We start from the raw sequence: 27,017 nt of genomic DNA, 5'->3' as shown, positions 1-27,017 counted from the left end.
CAATTTTCTGTTTTTTATAAAGATTTCTATAAAAATTTTTAATGACAATTTCCATTTGGGAATTTTGGAATAACTCCTCGTTGGTTTCACCTTTCAACATTTTAATATTTTTTTTCTCTTTTTCCTTCCTCAATTTATATGCCAACCATCTACTCACTTTATTTGCGTTTTCAAAAAGGTTTTGTCTTGTCCATTTTAGTTTTTTCTCGATTTCTTCTGCTAATAAAATGTTGATTTTATGCTGGATAAAACTAATCTTTGCCTTCACCTCCTTTGGGTTCCTCGTTTTCTGTTGTTGCTCAAGAAATTTTAATTTCGTTATAAGATCATTATACATTTTCTTACGTTCTCTCTTCCTCCTTGCTGTATATCTAATAGTGATGCCTCTAAAAAAAGCTTTGAAAGCGTCCCAAATGACTGAAATCTTGGTGTCTTTTTCCACATTAATCTTAAAGAATTCTTGAATTTCTTTTTTAGCAGTTTCTAAGAATTGTGTTTCTCTTAAGATTTGCAAATTTAGAGACCATCGAGAGTTTCTTGATTGCTCCTCCAGTATCAACAATATTGGACTGTGGTCTGCGTAAGATTGTGGAAGAATGTCTGCATGACTTACCGAGAGGATCATACTCAAGGATACCCAAGACATGTCAATTCTAGACCAAGATTTGTGAGCGTGGGAGTAGAAAGTAAAGTCAGTGGTGGTCGGGTTTTTAGTTCTCCAAGCATCTACTAAATTGAGTTCTTCAGCCATTTGCAAGAATGAGTTGGGCATTGTATTTCGGTTTTTTTTCTTCTTATGGGAGTCATCATATTTTTTGTCCATTTTTATATCAAACACTGCATTGTAGTCCCCCACAATACAATATCTATCAGAATTGAATTCGCTAAGTTTGAGATACAACATTTGGAAAAAATTTTCTTGGTTGTCATTAGGGGCGTAAATATTTCCTAATATTGTTTTAAGACCATTCAATTCCACTTCTACGATAATAATTCTTCCTTGATCATCCGAGTATAAACAACTCGACTTAATATGTTGGGAGACATAAATCGCAACTCCTTTCTTCTTTTTGGATGGATCACATGACGAATATAAGATTCCTAATTTCTTGTTTTCCAAGTACTTCCGGTTGTCTTGTCTGATATGGGTCTCTTGCAGGCAAATAATTTGAGCATCTAATTTTCGCAGTTGTTGAAAAGTCTTCCTCCTTTTGCCGGGTTCATTTAAGCCATTTATGTTCAAAGAAAGTATTTTAGTGCCCGGCTTTGGATTCATTTTGGCAGGTCCTTACTATCGGGTATATTAGCTAAGTCCTTCCTGCTCTGGAGTCTAGTCTTGATCTTTTCATGCTTCTTTTTGGGGGTCGCCCCCTCCAGAGATTTCTTAACATCTTCCAATTCTTGTTCTTCTCCAGAATCAGAGCCATTGGACTTCACATGTTCGTCCCAGAATTCTTCCATCTTCTCCTCCGTGGTTATGTTAAATCTTTTGGCTTGAAATGTAAAAAACAGACCTTGTGGAATCAGCCATCTGAATTGAATTTCATGTTTGATTAGCCAAGTAGACAATCTCTTAAATTTGAACCTCCGCTGTCTCACACTCCAAGGTATTTCTTTCAAAATTTTGATCTTGGTTCCTTTCCAGTTAATTTCACATTCCCTAGCTTTCCGAAGAATTCTCTCCGTGGTTTCTGGACGCACAAACTTTACTTGCACCTCTCTAGAAAGTTTGTGTTTCCTTGTATAGGATGAAGACACTCTTTTAGCCCATAGAATATCTTTTGGGCCATCCTCTAATAATTCTTCATCGTCCACCCTTAAAATGTCCATAATTTTATAGATTAAATCCTCCTCCTTCTCTTCAGGTAGATTTTGAAAACGTAAAATCGTTGCCGCTTTTTCCATTTCTAGTCTCATCACGCGGTCTTCTAGTTCCAGGATTTCTGTTTGGTTTTCTCTGACTAGTTTGCTTGTCTGTTTATCACGATCTTCCATTCTATCAACCTTGGCAGTTAATCCATGAACTTGCTGAGTGTTGGCTAATAACTGCTTTTGAAATTCTGCCAGTTGATCATTCGTTTTCTTAACCTGGTACATCAAGTCTGTTTTCAAGCCATCTAATGCTTCTTGATTCTGTTTAAAACCGGCTGTGACAATGCTTTGTAGTTTCTCCAAAGCATCTTGCTGGACCGGTGCTGAGCCTACTGGACCTACTTTTGCTCCCCCAGCCGGGGGGGTACCTTGCAAAAATTTCTTAATCTTAGTTTCTGTCATGGTGGCTGAACCTCCCCAGAATTACTCAGAATAACCAGTAAAGCTCTACAAAAATAGTATTAACAGTGCTGATTCTGTCATCAATTACAGCCCACAATTAATAGTTCTAAGCGTCTCACCAATACCAGTAAAAAAGACAGATGCAAATCATAAAGCAGCCTGGTCAATCAAACAATTCAGAAAGTTTTAAGCTCAGTCAAATGTTGGATTCACACAGCATGCTCAAATAGTCATATAACATTGGACCATTCATTTAAAAAAGACATTGATAGCACAGTTCCCCAGTTATCCCCTCCAAATCACAGTCTTATCTTAACAGTCTTTTCTTCCTTCTTCTGTCTTCTCTCTTCCCTTCTTTCTTCTCTCTTCCTTGCTCTGTTAATCCTTTTTGGCACTGTCCCTAGTCCTAGCCTTATTGGTACTTAAGTGTCCTGAAGGAAGACTTGCAGTCACAAAGCTATGAGGTTTTAGTCTTTGGAAGACCAACTAGAGTTAGTAATAAAACAGTTAAATGGAAATTGGCACACCGTTCCAAAAAGAAAAAAGTCCCCTAAGTGAGTTAAAGAGCTAATTTGTAATCCAGATATCTCTCAAAGAAGGTGGACCCAAACACCCAGATCTTCGATAGAGTGCAGCCGCAGCGGTAGCTGCTAAGAACTGCAGCTCTACCCTTTAGTCAGGCTGTAATTGGCTCAAAAACGCCTAGTCTCCACGGACAAAGCAGTTCCTTCTCGGACAGAAAAGTATGTAACATAAAAACAAAACTGATGATCAACAACAGTTACCGAGGGTGAGGGAGCAAAAAAACGCAAAGTTCAGAGTGGGGGGGAGTTTACAACTCTCAGCCGTTCACAAAGCCACCCAAGCCCTGGCCGGCTCCAGCACCTTCAAGGCTTCCGCTCCACTCCCGCTTCAGTTCGGGTCGGCCATTACACCTCGCCTTCCTTCTCTTCTTTAACCACCCCCACCAAGCTTAGCAAGAAAAAAAAAAAAAAAAGTCCCAAAACTCCTCTCTCCCCCTCGGCTTACTTCTTTCCCCTCAGGTAGAAAAGTTTAGCTTAAGTTCACTTGCTCACCGCGTCACTCAGCTGATCCGCCGCTGGAAGTTTTAAAGGGAAACGGCGGGTGCATATCACGCTATCGCCCGCTCTCCACCATTCGCCATCGCCATCGCTCAGCTGTAGGCGCCTCCGCGCCCCCACTGTTCAAAGAATCACTCCCCGGCGGATTTCTTCCTTATTTCGTCTCAGTGACTCGCAAAGGGATTAAAAAATATGAAGAGTAAAAAGTAAAGAATGAAGACCCGAATATGAAATCTTCTTGGGTAAGCTAGCAGGGAGATTACACTTCCTCTCCGATCTCCCTTTTATCCGGCGGCACAGCTCGGCACTGAAGTGTTGGGTGGGAAACGGCTAAAGAGGAAGCTGGTCCTGGGAGAGGAACCTCCGTCCCTCCCTCACATCCAGCAGCCCCCCAAACTTCGGAGCGTCTCAGACGACTCCGTAAGGGGTGCCCACCAACAGTGGACCCCCTCAATCTCCCCCCAAACAGAACTCCCCTCCCGAGTACCGAGAAGGAGTCTGCTTCACTCCGCCATCTTGCCGGAAGTCCCCACGATTTCCACATTTTAATCACTCTTTGTGTAAACTAGTATTTTGGTACATCCATCCTAAACCTACTGCCCATCAGTTTCATTGGATGCCCTCAAATTCTGGTCTTTGGGGAGAGGGAGAAAAATGTCTCTTTGTGAACTCTTTCTCTTTGTGAAGCCCATACATAATTTTATAAGCCTCTATCATGTTGCTCCCTTATTCATCTGTTTTCTAAACTGAAAAGTCCCAGACTCTTCAGGGTTTCATCATCTGTTTTCTAAACTGAAAATTCCCAGACTCTTCAGGGTTTCATCATAGGGAAGGTGCTTCAATCCCCTAACCCTCTTAGTTGCCCAACTCCGTACGTTTCATAGTTCTGCAATGTCCTTTTTGAGATGCAGTGACCAGAACTGTACACAGTATTCCACTGTACTTACAGTGTTAGGTAGCAATAGTAATAGCAGTGTGTAGGTCACAGTCCTTATTCTTTTCCCAATGCAATTTTCTGACCATTTCAGTTCCATTTATCTGTGCAAAAAGGCCTCTTGAATAATTCCATTTTGCGTAATTTGTGGGAAGCCAGGAAGATGGGAGCCTGCCTAAACTCATCAGGGAGACCATTCCATAAGGCCACCACAGAGAATGCATCAGTACTGGTGGTAGAGAGCCAGTTTGGTGTAGTGGTTAAGACTCTTATCTGGGAGATTCGGGTTTGATTCCCCACTCCTCCACTTGCAGCTGCTGGAATGGCCTTGGGTCAGCCATAGCTCTCGCAGAACTGTCCTTGAAAGGGCAGTTTCTGTCAGAGCTCTCTCAGCTCCACCTACCTCACAGGGTGTCTGTTGTGGGGGAAGAAGGTAAAAGAGATTGTAAGCCACTCTGAGATTCACAGTGAAGGGTGAGGACCTGGGTATAAATCCAATCTCCTCCTCTTCCTCCTCCACAGTCCCTTCCACATGGACTCATTTGGAATGATTTACCACAAGCCTCCCTCCACCACAACACCTCTTCTCTTCCCCACCTGTCCCTCCCCCATTGTGATCACAATGGTTTGTATAAAATTGTTGTTTTATGTTATGCATCTGTAGAAATGAGGTCTGAATGAGTCATGAAAGTTTATGCTGGAATAAACTTGGTTAGTCTTAAAAGTGCCACTTTATTTTCTGTTTTGCCTAACATGACACGAACCAACTAAACCATTACTGTTGTTTTAAAATTTAGCTTGGGATGGTCCCTGTTCCCTTTTAATAGCTGATTATGCAGTTAAGATTTTTGGAGAATTTTAAAAGACTTGTTGCAACTGATGTTTTAATTAAATCAGAGGTCCCCAGTGTGGTGCCCGTAGGAACCCTGGAGCCTGCCAATGACTTCCATGGTGCCTGCCAAGTATTTTTAGAAAGTAGGTGAGGTCATGTGGGGCTTTTGCACAACAGGGCATTTGATTGGCTATTGGACATCATCAATTGGCTGTGCAAATTTTTAAAAACTTTCTTTCAATGGCAGCTGCAACTACAGTCTTAGTTTTTATTGTCTCTTACTCCTTTACAACAAAAACCCTCTTCTGCCTTGCACTTGCGCTTCTAAGCATGTGTATGTGGCTCTGCCTCCCAATCAGCCCCTGCACCACACACACCCCTCTGCAAGCTCCCTTTATGGAGCTAATTGCACACACGTGGCATGTTGATGCCACCAGAAGTGATGTCATCATGCAGGGCAGTGAGTGAGGGGATGAGAGAGCAATGGGCGGTGCACAAGAGTGCTGCGGCACCGCTGCTTTCCCCCTGCACTACGCTCTTTCCGAAGAGTGCACTGTTTTAGCAGCCCCTGGCTACTTTTTCGTTGAAAGCGGCTGGACACCGCTAAAACAGTGCGCTCTTCAGAGGCTTCCAAGGAAGCCTCCAAAGAGCATAGTGCACTGCGCTCTGCATGAGCAAGGGGTGTAAGAGGACACCTGGTGGTTTCCCCAAGCAGGGTAGCACCCTGGGCAGGTGCCTACCCCACCTACTCCCATGTGCTGGCCCTGCTCCTAATGCGGTCACTTTGTGGTTGCATTTACCACCCTGTGACAGAAGTCCCAAAAAAGTGGGTCCCTTGAATTCATTATGCCAAGGAGTGGAAATACCTGTTTTGCTTAATAGCAATGCATTAGGTGCTACTTCATCAACTGCCCTTCACTGTTTTTAGGGAAAGTGTTGGGAGGAACAGTGGATTTGTGTATAATTTTATTTATTTATTTATTTATTTATTTATTTGAGATTTATATCCCGCCCTTCCCACCAGGTGGCTCAGGGCGGCTTACAACATATAAAATCTGACATAAAAATATAAAATTATACATAAAAATTAGACATTCCATAATTTACATAATTAAAATCTAAGCATTCACATAGTTATGTACTTAAAACATTCAAGACATACGGCGGTCTTGCAACTACACTCAATTTCAAGTTTCAGTGTTTCAGTGCTGGTTAGTTGTAAGCCAGCCGGAAGAGGACTGCCTTACAGGCCCTACGGAACTGAACAAGGTCCCACAGGGCCCTTACCTCTTCCGGCAGCTGGTTCCACCAGGAAGGGGCCATTACTGAGTAGGCCCTGTCCCTTGTAGTTTTCAAACGGGCTTCCTTTGGCCCAGGGACAATCAGGAGATTTTGAGTCCCCGATCTCAGTACTCTCCGGGGAACGTGTGGGGAGAGACGGTCCTTCAAGTAGGCAGGTCCTAGGCCATATAGGGCTTTAAAGGTGATGACCAGCACCTTGTACCGAACTCGGTAAAGTATTGGCAGCCAGTGCAGATCCCAGAGTCCTGGCTGAATGTGCTCCCGTCTTGGGAGCCCCAATAACAACTGGGCAGCGGCGTTCTGCACCAACTGCAATTTCCGGGTTCGGCACAGGGGCAGCCCCATGTAGAGGGCATTGCAGTAGTCCAGCCTCGAGGTGACCCTAAAAAATGGCTATTCCCTAAAAACTCCTTCAACACAGCTTTCCAAGAAACCCCTTCTTACACCTGGTTTACAGACCCAAATGACATGGTTTGGCTATCAGGAAACCCCCCCCCCCCTAAATACATTTAATTCTGTGTTGCTGTTGCCCTTCAACCATTTCTCCAACTTGAAATTGTGAACTTTTTGGAGCCAGGGTCATTAGGTAGAGTGATGGCATTGCAAAAGTATTTCAGGTTCAAACATTTATGTCAAGCAATAAAAGTAATGACAAGATGAATTGTGGAGGAAGCAGGAGGTGGGTTGTTTTAGTTTGTAAGAGAAATTGAATCTTGACGCTGTATTTCTTATCAATGGTGATTCAGAGGTATAATAAAGAGCAAAAATTGTCTACACTCTAAATGGAACAGCCGCTGGATGGATATGTTTTGTAAAGTAATTTCAAGATTTATATTTTTCTCTATATCAGTTTATCCTGTCTCCTGCCATTTCTGTAAATGAAATCATTGTATAATAGATTCTCTTGTGTCCTTTCTTTTTTCCAGAATAATGAAATGGTGGAGCTCCAGAGAATTCGGATGAAAGATGAAATACGAGAATACAAGTTCAGAGAAGCAAGGCTCCTTCAGGACTATACAGAACTTGAAGAAGAAAATATTACTTTACAAAAGCTGGTTTCCACATTGAAACAGAACCAGGTGAGCACCAACTGAATGTTCAAGTTGCAAAAATGTAATGAATAGCAATATCAAATGCAGAATAACGTTCCATGAGGAAGAATGGTTATCATCTCATTATTAGATTCTGAGGAGAACGACGAGGGATATTAGGAGAGGTTATAGGGATTGTTTTTGGTGTACAGAAGATCCCAGGTTCAATACTTGGCATCCCCAATTAGAAGAAGGATCTCAGACAGCAGGAACTGCTTTGCCTGAGATGCTGGAGAGCCATTCCCAGTTGGGATAAGCAGTACTTGATTAGATGGAGCAATGATTTAACTCAGTAAAAGGCAGCTCCATATGTTCATCTGACGGCAGTCATAATTGTGTCCTTTTGGTAACATTCGCTGACTGATCACTGGTAGGAAGAATATACTATTCTTATTGTTGGTCCAGAGGCATCTTTATAATATGGAAAAGCACAGTAGTGTCATATGGTGAATTTCAGTTGCCATTGAGGATTGAAGATTTTTTGGGGAGTTGTGTGTGTGTGTTATTTATTACATTTTTTCCTACAAAAAGCTAACTTGCAGAATCTGAGCCTGTGTGAGAGAGAGATCCTTCATGAAGGCATCAGGTATACACAATGCAATGTCATCGTTGTACATTTCCCCATACCATTCTACTCCACAATAAACAAACAAATCTTTGTACATTTCCCCATACCATCCCACACCCAAACATTCCAGAGAACCTTTACAGTCTCCTTTAGATATCCAGCAGGGAAGCTGAGGCAAACCTACACACACTAGCAGTATTAACATTTATGATTTAAGTACAGTAATGCATATTGCAGACTATATTAATTCATCTGTGATAATCAAATGATGCACTCCAAGATACATTGAGTGGCTAGCCATTCCCTTTAAGAGACAGAAACCATAATATCTTCTTTGGGATGGCCCAGATGAGGCTGTCTTGTTTTGTACCTGTAGCAGAACCGAGAGTCAGGTACACACAGGTGTCAACTGAGTTTCTTGGGAAAGGTTTTTTTCCTTTGGATTTTTCTGTTTTGTGGCTGATCCCATGAGCTGAATAGCCACTCTAAAATCTCCCAATTATTGTTAAGGAGAGGATAAATGGTCCTTTAGATCAGAGGGTTTTTTTAATAACAGAAAACATCCACTTGGGACAGAATCTTCTGCACATGGAAAGGTTGTCCAGATTTTGCATTCCCTAGTGACTCCTGGTACCACCTTCTACTATCTAAATTGCATTTTTCCCTGCAAGCAGTATTTTTAGATAAATGTCATCCCACTATTAATTTTAAATGTTCCCTTTCCCTGTTTCCTGGGTAATTCAGATAAGAAAGACACCTTCTGGGATGCTTTGGCCAATTCAAGCCATAAATAGCTTATTTTATCTCCTGCTTCAAGGTAATATTCCCTTCATGAGCACATCAGCTCTCTTACTCCTGGAAACTTTTTCAGCTATGTGCCTTTGTAACAAATTAGATAATTTGTATCCAATTAATGGTCTGTACCTCTCAACTTTGTGAGAATTGTTCTCATTAGCTTAGTGACAGCAGATAACTCGGCAGTTCTATATGATAAAACTCACTAAGAGAGATTTATAGTACAATGAGATGGGATGAGTCTAAGCATTTGATCTTTACTAGTGAAAGCTACAGAAAGCCTTCTGTGATTTAATTACTTTTATTGAAATAAAACATAACTCTTTTTATTCATCAAAAATGTGAAAGGTATATACCAATGCTCATTAATCCTACCATTTTAGAAAAAATGTATGCAATACAAATAAAATTTCCTAACATTTCTCAAACAACTAAATATATGATGCCTAAGGCAATCAAAATTATTTGCAATTAAAAGAACAATAAATTTACTGCTTCTTCAGCTACTTTAATTAACTGTCAGGGATAAAAAAAATCCTTAACATTCATCCTGGCCAGCTGAGGAACTCTACAAAAGTCAAAGAACTACATGAGAATATACATGATTAACATGAATATCTGTGACTTAAACATATGCAACACCCTCTGATTTCTCAGCTCTGCAGCCCAATTCTCACTGTATGCCAGCATGTGCCATGGTGTCATGCTTCAGGAAGATTTCATAGGTGGCAGCAGGTTGTATATTTCATTGGCTACCGTTTTTTTCTGCCCTGTTATAAAAAGAATCCACAGCTGTTACTATGCCCTCGAAAAGGCTTTGGATTTCACTTCCCCAAAACCGCACTATTCATGTTATGTGGCGAAATATTTTTGAGACTCAAGGGAAACCTCATAAGCAATCTGTGATATGGCATGGTAACAAGGGATCTGTTGTTCAAAGAAATAAAGTGAAATTCCCACTGGGCATCTGCATGGCTTTGAGCTTACCCAAAATAGTTTTTTGGATCTTGAATTACAGATAGAAGCTATTAGTACCCTTTATCATTCCACTCTATAAAGATCATAAACAACTGATTGAAAGCATAGGTTGTGTTTTAGCTATCTAATTTTTTAAATGAAAGATGCAATTTTGTGACATTTTTATTTTCTTGTTACTTAAAAATGTTTCTGATTTTCACTATGACATTTCATCACTAATGACAACACACAAAAGGGTCTGATTACTCATTACATTATAATTCTGTTACTTAAATAGTTACAGCGTGTTTTATATACTGACACTCAAGAAATCATTTGTGTTTCTGCTATCAGTAAAGAGCCAACTCTCATTTTATATACAGATATTACTAAATTTTACTGAAGACATTTTTTGATGTTGTAGCTGGGATGTTTCCAGCAATGCTACAATACAATATTTCTATAACTAGCCCAAGGCAATCCTGTAAGCTTCATGGCAGACAGGGATTTGAACCCAACTTTGGTCCATCATTTTAACCATCACATTTCAGGGGGCGTTTTTTTTAAAAAAAAAAATCATAAAAGAAATGTATTTTCCTGATGGAATTTCCCCCTTTATAGCCTTTGACTATAGGCTTCTACTATGATTTTCTGCATAACAATTGTGAATACACAGTTTTAATTATTTTTCTTTTAAAATAGCAAAGATTACATCTCTTGCTCTTGGTCTAACAGAAATGTATAAACAGGCAAAATCGCCAATAGTTTCCATTCTGTTTACAGATGAGCTTTGTGACATATGTGAGACACAGGCCTAATGGATTCTCTTAGGCCAGCCTGGGAAGGATTTCTGACTAGTGATAGTTAGCAGCATCTCAGCAGTGCCTGGCACCTGAGATGGGATGCTGAAGTACATTCCATTCTCATCAGTAACAGGATTGTTTGTGGTAGTAGCTTGGCATGAGATGAGGGGATTTCCTTTCCCCCTCCAGCTGGTTTTGGCCAGTCATAAATCTGCACAAATGCATTAAATTTCCTGGTGTGCCATACTTGTTAGCCAATGATATTATGCCAGCATAGCCTTACCCCATAGGGGAATTCCATGTCATGTAGATGCTTTTTTCCAATGCCATTGTTATGAATAATGTAATCAGTTGCATCTTGTCTGTATGCCAGCATGTGCCATGGTGTCATCTAAGGTACATAAAGTTCTGATCTCTGGGGAATGGGAGGGGCAGCTTGGTATGCTTGCTTTGACTTAGCTCTGCACTCTGCCTTTGTTGTGCAATAAATTATATTTCCTTCCTCTTCCACTGGACATCACTGAGCGTTTTCATTGGCTAAGAACACTTAGATCACAGCATTTGTGTTACACATGTGACAGCTTTATTCCAGAAAAAATGTATAAACCTAATTCAGTTATCTCTACATATCTCTTATTAGGGAGAATAAAGAAGGACAGAATAAACATGGATGTAGTGTTTTTAAGGGATCAATTTTTGTGATTAGCCTATGCAGTCAGTAGAATTTTACCACCTGGTCATTCTAAGCATGCATAACCCCCTGCTTTGGTGCTTTAGTACAGCAGGTGCAGCCACTGGCAGGTAGTTTATAAATCCAATTTTTAGTATGTTGAATGTTCTTTGTCTTATCTAATTCAGGTTGAATATGAAGGGCTGAAACATGAGATAAAGCGATTTGAAGAGGAGACCGTGTTGCTTAATAGCCAGTTAGAAGATGCCATTCGGTTAAAGGAGATTGCTGAACATCAGCTAGAGGAAGCCCTGGAGACATTAAAGAATGAAAGGGAGCAAAAGAACAATCTGAGGAAAGAGCTTTCCCAGTATATCAATCTCAATGATAGCATGTATAATAACCACATTAATATCTCAGTAGATGGATTAAAGTTTGGAGAAGATGGGAATGAACCTAACAATGATGACAAAATGAATGGACACATTCATGGACCTCATGTGAAACTGAATGGTGATTTTCGGACTCCGACAGTTAGGAAAGGAGAATCTCTGCATCCAGTCTCTGATCTCTTCAGTGAACTCAATATCTCTGAAATGCAGAAACTGAAGCAGCAACTCATGCAGGTAAGAGCCTGGTTTTGAATATCATAACAGAAGTCAAACCAAATGTGTAGGCAGTTTAGTATGTTGCGAACTATCCTGTCTACACATTTGGTATGACTCATGCTGATGAAATTGCTGAGCAGTGGTTCTAATTTGAAATGAAGAGTGGCCGGAAGAAGGAATTCTCTTGAAACATACAGAATTTTTCTTAGGATGCATGTTGTCACACCTGAGATGTTTGCATATGAGCCACAAAGGAATTTTCTCCTGTGTACCAGAAACATCTGAGACCTTTTTGGTGGAAATCAAGAAACCCTATGGTGTGGCAGAGACTGGGATTGCGACTCTTTAGTGTGTTGTTAGATATATGTGTACTTGTTGTTTGTATTGAGAATGAACGAGTATACCTGAGTTAAAGTAACTTTATGCACTAATTAGTGTTATAGTACACAGTGTTTTTGTTCAATTTTTCCCAACTGGGGATTGGCAGCCCAAGTTTAAATTACTCTGTGCAATGTTCATCACACCATATATCTATACCATTAATACAAAGTTTGCATTTTGCACACAATTTGAATGATTTTTACATAAAATCACCTTAGTAAACTTTCTCTATATACAGATGATACGTCAGTGCCAAGCATGATTAAAGCAATACAAATGTCAAATTTTAAAAAATGATAACCCAGGGCAAGAAATATTGCTTCTAATTATATTTCTATCTCAAATTCTGCATACATTAACATATTTTATATGTCTGGGGTTTTGAAATGATAAAAGCTACCACCTAGAAAACTAATTAATTAAGGTTGATTTCATTACCTTTCATCAAACAATTTGTATCATTTATGCATGATATGTTTCATTAGTTTTAATTTTTTTTAACAGCTAAGTAAATTACATTTCCACCCCCACCCCCAGAAATCTTGCATTGAACATATCTAGGCCAAGATCTAGACCAACAGTGTTGACAATACTTGGTAACAAATTCTTTGTGTTTTTATAATTTAAAATGGTTTTTTTGTTTTTATTTTATATTTTTTTGATTTTATAATCATAGTACTTCTAGGAATACATTTGCATATTTAAAATAAATATATTAAACAGAAATGCAGAACATTTTGCAGAACGTTGGCAATGATGTCGTTTCTGTGGAGCCAGATAGGAGAAGAAACTTTCTTCTTGACTTTTGCAGCAAACCTGGTGCTGTTTCTCATACTGAAGTTTTTTAGGATTCCTGGAATTTAGAAATCTCAACAATGAATGTCTGGTATCTCTTTCTTGTGTTATTGCAGGTGGAACGTGAGAAAGCGATTCTTCTGGCTAATCTTCAGGAGTCTCAAACCCAGCTGGAACACACAAAGGGGGCACTCACTGAACAGCATGAACGGGTTCACAGGCTCACTGAACACGTCAATGCTATGCGGGGTCTGCAAAGCAATAAAGAGCTAAAGGAGGTAGACTTTGAGAAGGGTAGAGACCCTGGCGAAGAAACACACGATTATGAAGTGGACATCAATGGCTTAGAGATTCTAGAGTGCAAGTACAAAGTAGCTGTTACAGAGGTGATTGACCTGAAGGCCGAAATAAAGGCCTTAAAAGAGAAATACAACAAATGTGTTGAAAACTACACTGAAGAAAAGGCAAAATATGAGGGCAGGATCCAGATATATGATGAACAGGTGACAAACCTGGAAAAGTCAACGAAGGAAAGCCATGAGAAAATGATGCTGATGGAAAAGGAGTTGCAAAGGATTACAGGGGTGGCGAACGAGAACCATAATACTCTCAACACAGCCCAGGATGAGCTGGTGACTTTTAGTGAGGAGCTGGCTCAGCTTTATCACCATGTATGTCTGTGTAACAATGAAACTCCTAATAGGGTTATGCTGGATTATTACCGGCAAAGTAGAGTCACTAGGAGTGGGAGCCTAAAGGGACCTGATGATCCAAGAGGGCTTTTGTCTCCACGGCTTGCCAGGAGAGGAATGGCGTCCCCAGCAGAAGCCAGGACACCCACTGAACAGATATCAAAAGAGAGCTTAGAAGCCAACAAAGAGCAAAGTCCAACAAAGACACCCACCATTTCTCCTGTCATCACAGCCCCTCCTTCTTCCCCGGTTTCTGATACCAGTGACATTCGCAAAGAGCCAATGAATATTTACAACCTGAATGCCATAATAAGGGACCAAATCAAGCACTTGCAGAAGGCTGTAGATCGGTCACTGCAGTTATCCCGGCAGCGTGCAGCAGCCCGTGAACTGGCACCCATGATTGATAAGGACAAGGAAGCTTTAATGGAAGAAATACTGAAACTCAAGTCCCTGCTGAGTACAAAACGAGAGCAGATAGCAACTCTCAGGGCAGTGCTGAAAGCCAACAAACAGGTAACTGTCTATTAATTGTGTATCTACAGTTAAACCAGTGATTGGCAAGGGTGGAATTCTAGCAGGAGCTCCTTTGCATATTAGGCCACACACCCTTGATGTAGCCAATCCTCCAAGAGCTTACAAAAAAGAGCCTTGTAAGCTCTTGGAGGATTGGCTACATCAGGGGTGTGTGGCCTAAAATGCAAAGGAGTGCCTGCTAGAATTCCACCCCCGGTGATTGGTATGTTTTAATGAACAGTTTTAAGGATTCTGTTAATGTATGTAACATATGCTTATGGAAGCTTGGGGCTGGAGTACGGTTGCCAGGTCCTTCCTGGCCAGTGGCAGGGGGTGGGGGGGTAGGGTTACCAGTTGAAGGTTGGGAATTTGGGTTGGAGATTTGGGCATGGAGCCTGTGGAGCACAGGACCTCAGTTGGGTATAATGCCATAGAGCTAATCCTCATAAGCATCCATTTCATCCAGGAGAACTGATCTCTGTAGTCTGGAGATGAGTTATAATTCGAGGGGTGCCCAGGTCCCACCTGGAGGCTGGCATCGCTAGGCTGGAGATCTCCTGGAATTACAGCTGGTCTTCAGGAAAAAGAAATCCATTCCCCTGGAATAACTGGCTGCTTTGGAAGGTGAACTCTATGGCAAAATACCCCACTGAGGTCTCTCCCCTCCCCAGGCTCCACCCTGCAAATCTTCAGGAATTTCACAATCCAGAGCTAGTAACCCTAGGTTTATGGAACCACCAATCTATACTTCCAGTAAAAATATTTGTCTTTCTCTTTTGCTTGATATAGTTTAAACAAAAGAAGCTTTGGGAATCCCGTGAGTCATGCTTCACATGAGTGCAACATCATGTAGAAGTTCCCAAACTGGGAGGGTGCTCTGCTTTCCATTCTGGAAAAAGCTCCCCAGGTGGAAGCAGATTAAATCAGCCTCCAGCATGGTAGCCATTAACAAAGTTAAATATGAGTAGCTAATGTGAAGTAGTGACAAAAAAAGGTTAATGAGAGATCTTGGGGTGTATCAACAGAGGGATAGCATCCAAATTGCAAGATGTCATGGTCCCGCTATGTACTGCATTGGTCAGGTTGTACCGGGAGTATTGTGTGCAGTTCTGGAGGCCTCACTTCCAAAAGAACGTGGACAGAATGGAGTGGGTGCAGAGAGAAGAGCGATGAGGATGATCAGGGGCCTGGAGACCAAGCCCTATGAGGAAAGGCTGAGTGAGGGACTTGGGAGTGTTCAGTCTAGAGAAGAGGTGGTTGAGGGCAGGGGACATGATTGCTCTCTTTAAGTATTTGAAGAGCTGTCACCTTCCAGCTCTCTGTGATTCTATGAAAAACAAATGCTGCAGAGCTCCAAACACTGAACGCTCAGCATTTTGTTTATTTTGATCCTGTGTTCATGATTTTGGAACTACGCTCTGGACATTCATTGAAGTATTTTCATCACCATTCTTGGGGGTTCATATTTAAACTGAAATGTCTGATTTAATTTTTTTTTAAATCTGGATAAGTAGTCTCTTAAATAAATAGAACTGGATGTGTGTCCTGGTCTACAAATACTATGGTTCAGAGGGAAAAAAAGACAGGCTTGGTATGCACTATTGGTGCTGGCCTAATAAAACCTCATAATGGATATAGAACGCATGGATGCTACCTAGTGGCTACAAGAAGGAACTTCCATGGGAAGCTGCCCAGTGCTGAAAGAAACAGGACAGCAAAATTCTTTGCACACAGTTTGCTGTTATCTTCTTGTGTAAATCACTGGTTCTGTGATATAAATATTAAAACAATATCACTTTCTTTCATTTGCTTTTGTGCTTAATTCTCTTTGTTTAACTGCCTGCATTATTCAAAGAACATATGAATTATTTACGCTGACTCCAAGAGTTCATGCTGTTGCATAGCAAATATACATAGCGAATTTACAGCATTGCTATATGTTCATAATTGCATGGTGTGTAATAAAAGCATTTATATTGTTGGTGGTTTTGCTCCTTGTCATTGTAGATCACAGAGGTTTATGAGTACTAGTGTGCTCAGAGCCATTGTTTATAAAAAAGATTGTCCTATCCATAACTTTGGATTTAAGTGGAGTGAAACCTTTACTTTCTGTATTTATCCACCGATGTCAAGTCTTAATATTTTTCACATCTAACAATTCAATCACAGTATTGTACAATTAATCTACAGGAATGAACAGAAGGAATACATATACAGCTTTCTTCAGTAGTATTCCATTAATGTTCTGATCGTGACAAACATAGGCAAAACTCATTCCACAAAGTTTTCAAAATTGTCAATGCTGTTATTTCAAAAATTCATGAAGGTAGTAGTAGGGCTAGCCATCTAAGACTGTCAGCACTGTTCTTTCAAAGGCAAATGAAGGCAATTACAGCAACTGACAGACTATTTGCATAACAACAAAGGTGATTTCAGCAACAGCCTTCTGCATTCAGGACTTTAAGCATGTTTCCAAGATCTCTTCTTCAGAGTGGCAATACACATTAATAGATGGAAGTGGAACCAATGCTCAAAGAAATACTCTCTTCTATCAACAATGAGGTCCACTACATCATATCCATGGCATATCAGCTCACATTTTATTACTTTTACTGTTTGACACAGTGGTTCTTGTGTTTCTACAAATTACTTCCACTGTATTCCCCTTGTTTATTCATTTATCCACCTATGGGCAAATTTATAGTTCTGGACTCAAATGTTGCATGCATGGGACAAAAAACTGATTTTCCATTTAAAATTAGCTTGTGAGTTCTGCTGGGTAATTGTCTGCAGTAAAAATGTACAAAATGCCTCTTCATAAGTATATGCTTCCCCTCCCTTTATATTCTGGCTTGGATCAGTTTTTTGGAGAGGGAGGGTAGAAATATTCCCAAATAATAAATGCTGTGTAGGATTACAGATATAGTTTGCAACAATGAAATATTTTTATATTCCATTTTAAGCATATTTATGTAGCAGCATCATACTTCAGAGCCAATTTATATAGTCATCAGAAGCAGGTCATACCTGAACAGTACCATTTTAGATGGAGAGCTGCATGTTTGAATGCTGCCCCAGCATTCAAAAAAGCTCCCTGCATGTAGAAAACTACATAAGAACATAAGAGGAACCTGCTGGATCAGTCCAGTGGTCCACAGGACTGGATCTACATGTTTTTTGAGGGGGGGTAAAATTAAAAAATGGTTCCCCTTTATGGGCCCATTCTACTTTATGGGCCCATGGAATAGAATAGACTCCATACCCAAGTTGGTGCCCCCCTCTGGTGGCGCCTGGGGAAGCACCCCCCTCTGCTCCCCCTAGTAGTCCATCTAGTTTTGCATACTGTTTCACACAGCAGCCAAGCCAACCCAGTTGCCCTGGAGAGCCAAACAAACAAGGCATAGTGGTCAAGACCCTAAAAATCTGTGAGCTAGCTCACGCTAACTCAGCTTAGAGGGAACACTGGTTAAGACCCTTCCATGCTTCTGTCTCCTGGCACTGGTATTCAGACGTTTTGTGCCTCTGTAGATGGATCCCCTTTAATCACATGTGGCCATCACTGCTTACACTGGTAGTGAATTCCAGTTTCATTAGTTGTTGAGTAAAGAAGTATTTTCTTTTGTCTGTCTTGAACCTATTTCCCAACAATTTCATTAGATGCTCCAAGTTCTGGCATTATGGAAAAACACAAAGCTTCCTCTATTCACTTTATCCACCTCATGCATAATGTCTCTAGACTTAGAAGGCCAAGCTCTCCATCCTTTCCTCATGGGGAAGGTGCTCCAATCTGCTAATCATCTTGGCTGCCCTCCTTTGGTTTTTCCCCCAATTTTGCAATATCCTTTTTTGAGATATGGTGACCAGAACTGTACATAGAGGTCTACATACAGAGGTGATGGAGGAGGAGGATTTATACCCCACGCTTCATTCAGAGTCTCAGAGTGGCTTACAATCTCCTTTCCCTTTCCCTTCCCCTCCCTACAACAGTCACTCTGTAAGGTAGGTGGGGCTGAGAGAGCTTCAGTTTGTATTCTCTTTGCATTGGGAAGATCTGGAAGGTTTTAGGGGAGGGACGGTGGCTCAGTGGTAGAGCATCTGCTTGGTAAGCAGAAGGTCCCAGGTTCAATCTCTGGCATCTCCAAAAAGGGTCCAGGCAAATAGATGTGAAAATCCTCAGCTTGAAACCCTGGAGAGCTGCTGCCAGTCTGAGAAGACAATACTGACTTTGATGGACCAAGGGTCTGATTCAGTATAAGGCAGCTTCATATGTTCATATGTTCCTAGCTCTTCCAGAACTGCTCTTGAGCAGAACAGTTCTGAGATTTATGACTGGCCCAAGGTCACTCCAGCAACTGCATTTGGAGGAGTGGGGAATCAAAGCTGGTTCTCCCAGATAAGAGTCCCTGCACGTAACCACTACACCAAACTGACTCTCACACCAAGGCTGGTTCTCAAATGAGGCTGCACCATAGTTTTATTCAAGAACTTTGATCACAGGGCTAACATAGACCTCTGCTTTACACTTTGGAGAGCAACTGTCAGTCAGAGAATAGACTACTGATATTTTGTAAAAAGTTTTGGTCTGGATAAGTAAAAGCCAACACCTTAACTCCAAATTTATACTCAAGTACTACAGCTTTGGTCAAGTGTTATAATATATAGCAGTACCTCAGTGTTGTGTAGATATTCTTCATGTGATTGACACCAATCAAGAAACACTTTCTTGACAATTAGTGTATACTGCATCAGCTGAATTTTTGTGTTTTCTTCAAGGGCTGCTCCATGTGAAGCATACTTCACTAGTCAGACCTGGAGATTACAAAAGCATGGATCCCTGTAAGTAGGTCCTTGATCCAGAGAAATTTACAGCCAACACATAAAATTGATGAAAGAAAGTATTCTGGCCATAGTCACAGCTTGCATCTCAGGCAGCAGTGCTGGATCTGGGTGCACCCTGAGGCTCCTAATACAACCAGGCAGAAATACTAACATTGTCTGGCACAGATAAATTAATCCTTCCAGGATCCATGAATTCCTAGCTAGAATCAATTGGGCTTTTTCTAAATTCAGTGGGCTTAAATTACTGTTACTGAAGCATGATATTTGCTGCTTTTTCCTGTGGTAGTGGAAAGTGCGATCAAGTCACAGCTGACTAATGATCACCTCATAGGGTTTTCAAGACAAGAGGTGGTTTGCCATTACCTGCCTCCTAAGGCTGCCAGGTCTTACCTGGCAGCCAGTGGGGGGATTCTAGTGACCCAGAAGTGATGTCATTGCACTGGGCATGTCATGAAGGGATGCTCTAGTATTTAGTATCTAGTATGGTGCCATCAATTTTTTTACCTAATTGCTAGAGTGTCCCTGTGTGACATGCCCAGTGCAATGATGTCACTTCTGGGTGACTGATGGAGCTCTTTGGGGACAGGGCTCCCCCTGTCAGCCAGTTGTGGGCTGCCGAGTTGGAGGCCCTGAAAATGGGGAAAATCCCACCTCAAATGGGAGAATGGGAACCCTACTGCCTCCACCTCATACTCCTAATATTCCTTACAGGTCTCCCATCCAAATAGTAGCCAGGACTGGCCCTGTTTAGCTTCCAAGATCTGAGAAAATTTGGGCTAGCCTGGGCTATCCAGATCAGGACTGCTCTTGCCTGTACTTTATCTTATATTGTTTCCAAGGCAAGCCACATTGACATATATTTATTATGGAACTTTGCTTTGTGGACTATGCCACTATGTAAGCTCTTGGAGGATTGGCTACATCAGGGGTGTGTGGCCTAATATGCAAAGGAGCTCCTGCTAGAATTCCACCCCGACCAAGATCCAGTCACTCAGCGTTGCCTGATGGTGTGCTTTCTCTTGGGTTCCTCCAATGTGTTATTCCCTTTGAGCATTATATTGAGGTTTAATACCTTACTTCAATCCACTTAGTGAGGAATTTTTTTAGTAATTTACAATAATGTATTATTTCCCCTTTTATTATGAATATTTATCCAATTAATATGTTCAGAATTAAAATACTATAACTTTGGTGATGTTGAATTGCAAATAAGAAAAGATATAGACCACCCATTATTGAGTTTTTGCTAGAAACAAGCCAGAATCTGCACTGCAGTGATTCACTGTGTGCTTTGCTGAGAAAGGTTTTTCCTGTTCTTTTGCCCAGTTGCAAATTCTATTTTTGCTGCATGCTTTACTTTTGGAACAATTTTGTTCACTTACATACTGTGGACAGAGATACCTTTGAGAGTAAAGAGCAACTTTATAAGCAGTTAACATTTTCTTTGAGGGAACCAGTTATGAATCCCCTACCCTTGCCAGTGACTGATGCCAGAATATTTGATCATGCACTAAAGTTTGTGTGATCAATTCTGCCTGTGTGATGCAATACTATAATTTCATAACCCTTTCTCCCACACTCATACCCATCTTTTAATAACATATATTTCTCTGTAGTGGTTTCTTTTGTTTCCTTGTAGACTATATATATTTGGTCATATCTTATAGACTTCGTAGACTGAGTCATAAAATTAATATTCCTATAATTTGCCACAATTTTCTTATTTCAGAGTTTCCTTTCAGGGACTTGGTTCTTTGTAAATGTGTGCTTAGTAGGTGAGCATAAAGACCGTAAGTTTCTACTTCCCCTGAGTACACGCAGCTTTATTTCTAATAGCTTATAAAGTTGGCTCAGTTTGATGCTCAAGTGCTTTAATCTTAGCATGCACAGAACTTGCTGTGGGATGAAAAGACAAGATGAGGACCAATTTATTTATTGAGGAAAGACAAGCTGAGGATTGGATAGAGCTCAGTCAGTTTCCAATCCTCAGTAATAACCCTTAGCATTTATATAGCGCTTTCCCTACATGATACTGATACTTGATACTGGCCCCACTGGTGGACCTCCTGATGGCACGTGGGTTTTTTTGGCCACTGTGTGACACAGAGTGTTGGACTGGATGGGCCATTGGCCTGATCCAACATGGCTTCTCTTATGTTCTTATGTTGATACTGGTTGGTATATTCATTGTATATGCAATATTGAACTGTGGTGTATATCCAAATATCACTGTATTTGGCAAGCAAAACTTAGAATTATTGAGAACATAATTTTATAGGATCAAAGTCTGAATCAGCTTCCAGTGCTAGCACAATCTACATAGAAGTTGTGATGTTGTTGCAGCAGTCTTTTCATACAATCCTTCCCATTTGATTTCTGTCTCGGTGGCTCATCGTATTAGGCAATGAGACATTTATAGACACTGTCATTGCAGAGCTAAACTTACAAAGCAATCCTAACAAGAGTTACACCCTTCTAAATCCATTGGTCAATGGGGCTGAAAAGGATATGACACTTCTTAGGATAGCGTTGCTTGTGTCTTAATAGGGCTGCCAACTTCCAGGTAGTGTCTGAAGATCTCCTGGGATTACAACTGCTCTCCAGGTGACAGAGTTCACTTCATCTGGAGAAATTGGCAGCTTTGGAAGGTGGAGTCTATGCTATGGCATTATTGAAGTCCCTTCTCTCCCCAAATGCTGCCCTCCTCAGGCTCTACCTCCCAAATTTCCAGGTATTTTTTAACCTAGAGCTGGCAACCCTATGTCTCAGGCTGTCATTTTGTTTCCTTTTCCTTACAAATAAATAATGCCTGTGCCTTGGTTTCAGACTGCTGAAGTGGCCCTGGCTAATCTGAAGAATAAATATGAGAATGAGAAGGCCATGGTGACAGAAACTATGACAAAATTGCGCAATGAGTTAAAAGCTTTGAAAGAAGATGCAGCAACCTTCTCATCCTTGAGAGCCATGTTTGCAACCAGGTAACGAAAGCAATCATAGCTCACCATTTTGGCTTCTCTGAGGGGTGTTTCTGTGTAGCTGTGATGCCCTATGGTTTAGGGACTGTGGCTATGGTTTAGGGGCTATGGATCAATGATAGAGCCTCTGCTTGGCATACAGAAGGTCCCAGGTTCAGTCCCCGGCATCTTCAGTTAAAAGGACTGAGTAGGAGGTATGATATGAAAGACCTCAGCCTGAGACCCTGGAGAGTCACTGCCAGTTTGAGTAGACAGTGTTGACCTAGATGGGCCAAGGGTCTGATTTTGGGGAGGGATGGTGACTAAGTGGTAGAGCATCTGCTTGGTAAGCAGAAGGTCCTAGGTTCAATCCCTGGCATCTCCAACTAAAAAGGGTCCAGGCAAATAGGCATGAAAAACCTCAGTCTGAGACCCTGGAGATCCGCTGTCAGTTTGAGTGGACAATACTGACTTTGATGGGCCAAGGGTCTGATTCAGTGTTCAAATACTGGAACTCTGTGGGTTGGGCCAATCTCAGGATTGCACCCATTGATACTGTCCCCTGACTGCCACATATTGATATGAATGTATGGAGGTGGTGGATCCTACTCTGTTCTACCATTCCACTGAGGAAACTTTGAAGCTTTCCTTCAGCCTAAGAAACCTTGTCCAACTTGTGTAGCTGTTCTGTTGGAGGAAGAGCCACATAAGCTGGAAGAAGTCTCTGTGGAGGATGGATGAATCCACTCTACAGTTTATAGGTTCTATTCAGCTCTTCAGATCAACATGTAGAGATCAGTTGGTTGGGAGCAGTAGTCACAGTCCTGCTATCCCATTTCATTTTACTGTTTCTAAGAGGACCTGGTATTATCTCTGCTTGATTTGTTTTATGTTGTCATAAGAAAGTCAGCCATTAATAAGGTATTTGCATGGTTTTGAAAAAAGGGGGGGTTGAATTCTTGATAAGCAATAGCGGCAAAGTCCATCTTAAGTGCAGAACAGTATGGCTTTATGAGCATACAGCTTTATGAGAGTTCCGGTAAGCAAACAGTTTCTGCTTTCAGTGTAATTAAATATGTCTCTCTCCAGTAAATGACTAATACAATGACATAATGTCTTGGCTCCCTTAAAATATTTTAGTTTAAAACTTGATTGGGGCATTTTTCTTCCATTGTGGATTGCATGGAAAAGCATCAGAATAACCCAAATGTACTGAATTAGGGCCAGTGGCTGGTAGTAACAACATCAGCTACTGGCCTAGCACTCTCCCCATCTGCTGGGATCACGAGAATTGCTGCTGGGGAATGCTGTATCAACAAACAGATCATCCTAGTAGAAATTCCTGTGTTCAAAGCAGGCGGGAATAGCTTGTAAGAGAAGAAAGTATCTAGCTTAGGGGGTATGACTTCTGATAGCGATCCACTCACTAGTTTGAAGGGATGGACTAGGCTGATATTTTCACAGTAGTTCCCGCCATCTCATAATGTTCTTCTTCCATCCTCATAATGTTGCTTTCTCCAGGTGTGATGAATATGTCACACAACTGGATGAGATGCAGAGGCAATTGGCTGCTGCAGAGGATGAGAAGAAGACCCTGAACTCTTTGCTGCGGATGGCTATCCAGCAAAAACTCGCCCTCACACAACGTCTGGAAGATTTAGAGTTTGATCACGAGCAGTCCCGGCGGAGCAAAGGCAAACTTGGAAAGAGCAAGATCGGCAGCCCTAAAGTAAGTGAGGAGGCATCAGCCACCGTGCCAACCATAGACACTTTCCTCCTGCATAGGCAGGGCCCACAGCAATCAAACATACTGCTCAGCAGTGGCACTCAGAGGAAAAGGTATGCATGCAGTCATCTTTATAGTACAGTGCAGTGGCCTGACATGAATTAAGGTCACCCACTGAATTGCAAATACATTATATATTTTGGTTGGGGTTGGGAGGCTTCTTAAACTTAAAACCATGACGAAGAGTGCTTCTAATCTCACCTGCCCATAAGATTTTATTCTCCTTTTAAATATGGTTGTAGATCATATCCTGTTGGCATTTCAGCATATCCTCTATGTCTTGAACGTGTCTGCTTTACGTGCTGCAAAAATATCCCTCTGCAGGGAAAGGGCTGTGTCCAAGCAGCACAACCAACTGATCTTTCTCTGATAAACTATGGTGCTGATTATCTTGCCTCTTTCTCTTCAGGATGGGAATGAGGATGGGAGTGTGTATGCTCCATCGCTGTGTTTTCTCAACTTCTGTGTTAATACAAGCAAATGCTCAGAAGCAAATGCTAGTTTATTCCAGCATCTCATATGGTTTCATCCTGTCATCTGGGGAAAGGAGGGGAAGAGAATAAGTAGAAGACTGTGGGGAGAATGTTCACAACTTTAGAGAATAACTACCAGCTACAGAATCAAAACAAAGTTTCCCCCACTTGGAGGCTTTTTGGCCAGACATGTGCCGCCTCTGTACTGTTTGGTGTAAATGTTAAATGAAAGTATTGTAAATGATGTTCATTGAGTGTAACTACTAAATAGTAATTAAAGAGCTAAAATGTGAAATCAGGATGGGAGAAGGAAACAGGAATTAACTCAGGCTGGCACAATTTGTGGCTCACTTTGTCATGTGTAGCCTACCAGCCATGTATTATGGCTTGGCAGGTGTTCAACAACACACTTCTTACATCAGTCCTTGACAGGCAGTAAAGGTTACATTAAAGCTGTGGTGGGCTAACACGTGTGGCAGGTGATCCGTGCTTGGCTTCAGAGCTCACAACTTGTGCAGGCTTGCTGTATCTCATTGACAAATGTTAACTGTGAGCTATGTCTCCTTTTGGTTTGCTTTTTCAAAGGAAGAAATAGTATGATATTGTCATTCATGGGGCCATTGCTCAATAATTAAAGTAAAAACTCTTTTGTTTCCATATGTATTTTTTCGTGGATCTCCTGCAAGACTATTCTCACCTTCCCCTTGTGATCAGAGCCATCCCAGGACTTCAGGGACCTATCTACTGCCTTTATTAAGAGCCCCCCCTGATCACACCTCCACAGAATCATTTCTTCTGAGGGGCCCCCCTTCCATGAATGAATTCTTCCATGGGCACCGTCTCAGCAAGGAAAAAAGGTTAACCGTGGCCATCCCAGGTAAACATTTTTTCCTTGGGTGCATGTAGTGCAAAGTGATTAGCTGAGCATAGGGTGAATCCTTTCCAAGCACTGCATTTTAATTTGGGCACATTCACCTGACTCTTAATGTAATAGATCATCATTCTTAGACTGTTTCAGACTAGTTCAGCTGAAGTCTATGGGGTGCAGTTTGAGGATTTCAGGCAAAGTGTCCTCCAATATGTACATAAACAAATATTCAGTGAGTCACATTTCTCCACATCATAGAAAGTGTTGCCAGTTTCAACAAGAGTTGCTTCTGCTGTCCCCTAGGATTGACTTAGTTTTGCATCTCATTTGACAAAATAATAAATTGGTGAAATGAAAGAGGTGCTACGTGTGAGGGGCCACATAATTTGGTCACATAGTAAAGATTTCCCAAAGATTTTCCCAAGACACATTATAAGCATAACTAGTTAGGGTTAGAGAAGCGAAAAATATATATTTTAAAACCTTGCTTAATCATGAAAACTGATCAAAGATTTTTCAGACAGCCAGATGAGGACTGGAAACCTGTTGGAATTACATCTGATCTCCAGACAGCAGAGTTGCATTCCCCCAGAGAACATGGCTGCTTTGGAGGGTGGGCTTTATGGTATCATACCCTATTGAGCTCTGTCTCATCCTCAAACCTTGTCCTCCCCAGACCTCACTCCCAGATCTCCAGGAATTTCCCAACCCAGAGTTGGCAACCCTATAGAAAATGCTTTCCAGACTTGATTTCACTGTCAGACCCTATGTTGGATTGTGGCCACTCACTTGAAATTTTACTCTAGATTTACAATCAATATGTAGAATACTGATAATTTTAAGAATGACAAAAGTTGGGGAATTCCTGAGCCCAGGAGTGTTCTTTGGGACCCCAGAGTTCAGTGGGCTGGATGAAAACTGACTAGAGACTGAACCTTTTTTGAGGAAGAGAAAAAGACAGTTGTGCCACACTAAAAATATTTATTGAACTTCAGAAACATGCAGAAGAAAAATCTTAATGTATAACATACAGTACAAAGACAAACTCAGTATCTCAGACAGAGTGTACTGAATTCATGTAATTGGAGCATATTCTGTCTGCCTGCCAAGACCCACACAGAACAATAGGAGTTGTTGTCATGCAGCTCAACAACGAAAGCACAAGCAATATATACCTATCCAAGGTCTATAAAATCAAATGTAGATGTTAATTAAGAATGTGACAAGCTTGACAAGACCTTGCTCTTCACAGTTGGCAGTATGAACTTTGTCCAGAGTTAGTTGTGAGGTCAAGAGGCTCTAGACCAGAGGCCCCCAACCCCGGGCCATGGACCAGTACCGGGCCGTGGCCTGTTAGCAACCGGGCCGTGAGTTATATAATTATTTTATTATATATTACAATGCAATAATAATAAGATGACAACATTGGGTTTATATCTTGCCCTCCACTCAAAATCTCAGAATGGCTCACAATCTCCTTTATCTTCACAATCTCCTTTATCTTCAACAGACACCCTGTGAAGTGGATAGGGCTGAGAGAGCTTTTACAACAGCTGACCTTTCAAGGACAACTCCTATGAGAGCTATGGCTGACCTAAGGCCATTCCAGCTGTTGGAAGTGGAGGAGTGAAAAATCAAACCCATTTCTCCCAGATAAGAGTCTGCACTCTTAACCACCACAAAGTGCACAATTGTATCATCCCAAAACCATTGCCCCCACCCCCTCCACACACACACACCTGCCGGTCCGTAGAAAAATTGTCTTCCACAAAACCAATCCCTGGTGCCAAAAAGGTT

At 41.3% G+C, this 27,017-nt stretch overlaps 1 protein-coding gene across 8 annotated transcripts in view; it reads left to right on the top strand.

The window, feature by feature from the left end:
- The window catches only part of BICD1 (BICD cargo adaptor 1), a 153,969-nt gene that overhangs the window by 93,911 nt on the left and 33,041 nt on the right, over positions 1-27,017 (top strand). For 3 of the 8 annotated variants that reach the window (XM_060245710.1, XM_060245713.1, XM_060245711.1), the window contains exons 3-7: positions 7,351-7,503; positions 11,497-11,934; positions 13,209-14,300; positions 21,966-22,117; positions 23,615-23,822. In XM_060245710.1, the coding sequence (XP_060101693.1) occupies positions 7,351-7,503; positions 11,497-11,934; positions 13,209-14,300; positions 21,966-22,117; positions 23,615-23,822 (2,043 nt within the window). Of the gene's footprint in view, positions 1-7,350; positions 7,504-11,496; positions 11,935-13,208; positions 14,301-21,965; positions 22,118-23,614; positions 23,933-25,038; positions 25,230-27,017 lie in introns of those variants that run through there. The other 5 variants (XM_060245708.1, XM_060245705.1, XM_060245707.1 and 2 more) reach the window with 4 other exon arrangements.

This window comes from Heteronotia binoei, chromosome 8 (assembly GCF_032191835.1).
Source record: "Heteronotia binoei isolate CCM8104 ecotype False Entrance Well chromosome 8, APGP_CSIRO_Hbin_v1, whole genome shotgun sequence".
NCBI classification, from domain to species: Eukaryota; Metazoa; Chordata; class Lepidosauria; order Squamata; family Gekkonidae; genus Heteronotia; species Heteronotia binoei.
Note: the sequence above shows the minus strand (reverse complement) of the source record. Positions and strands in the feature narration are given on the sequence as shown.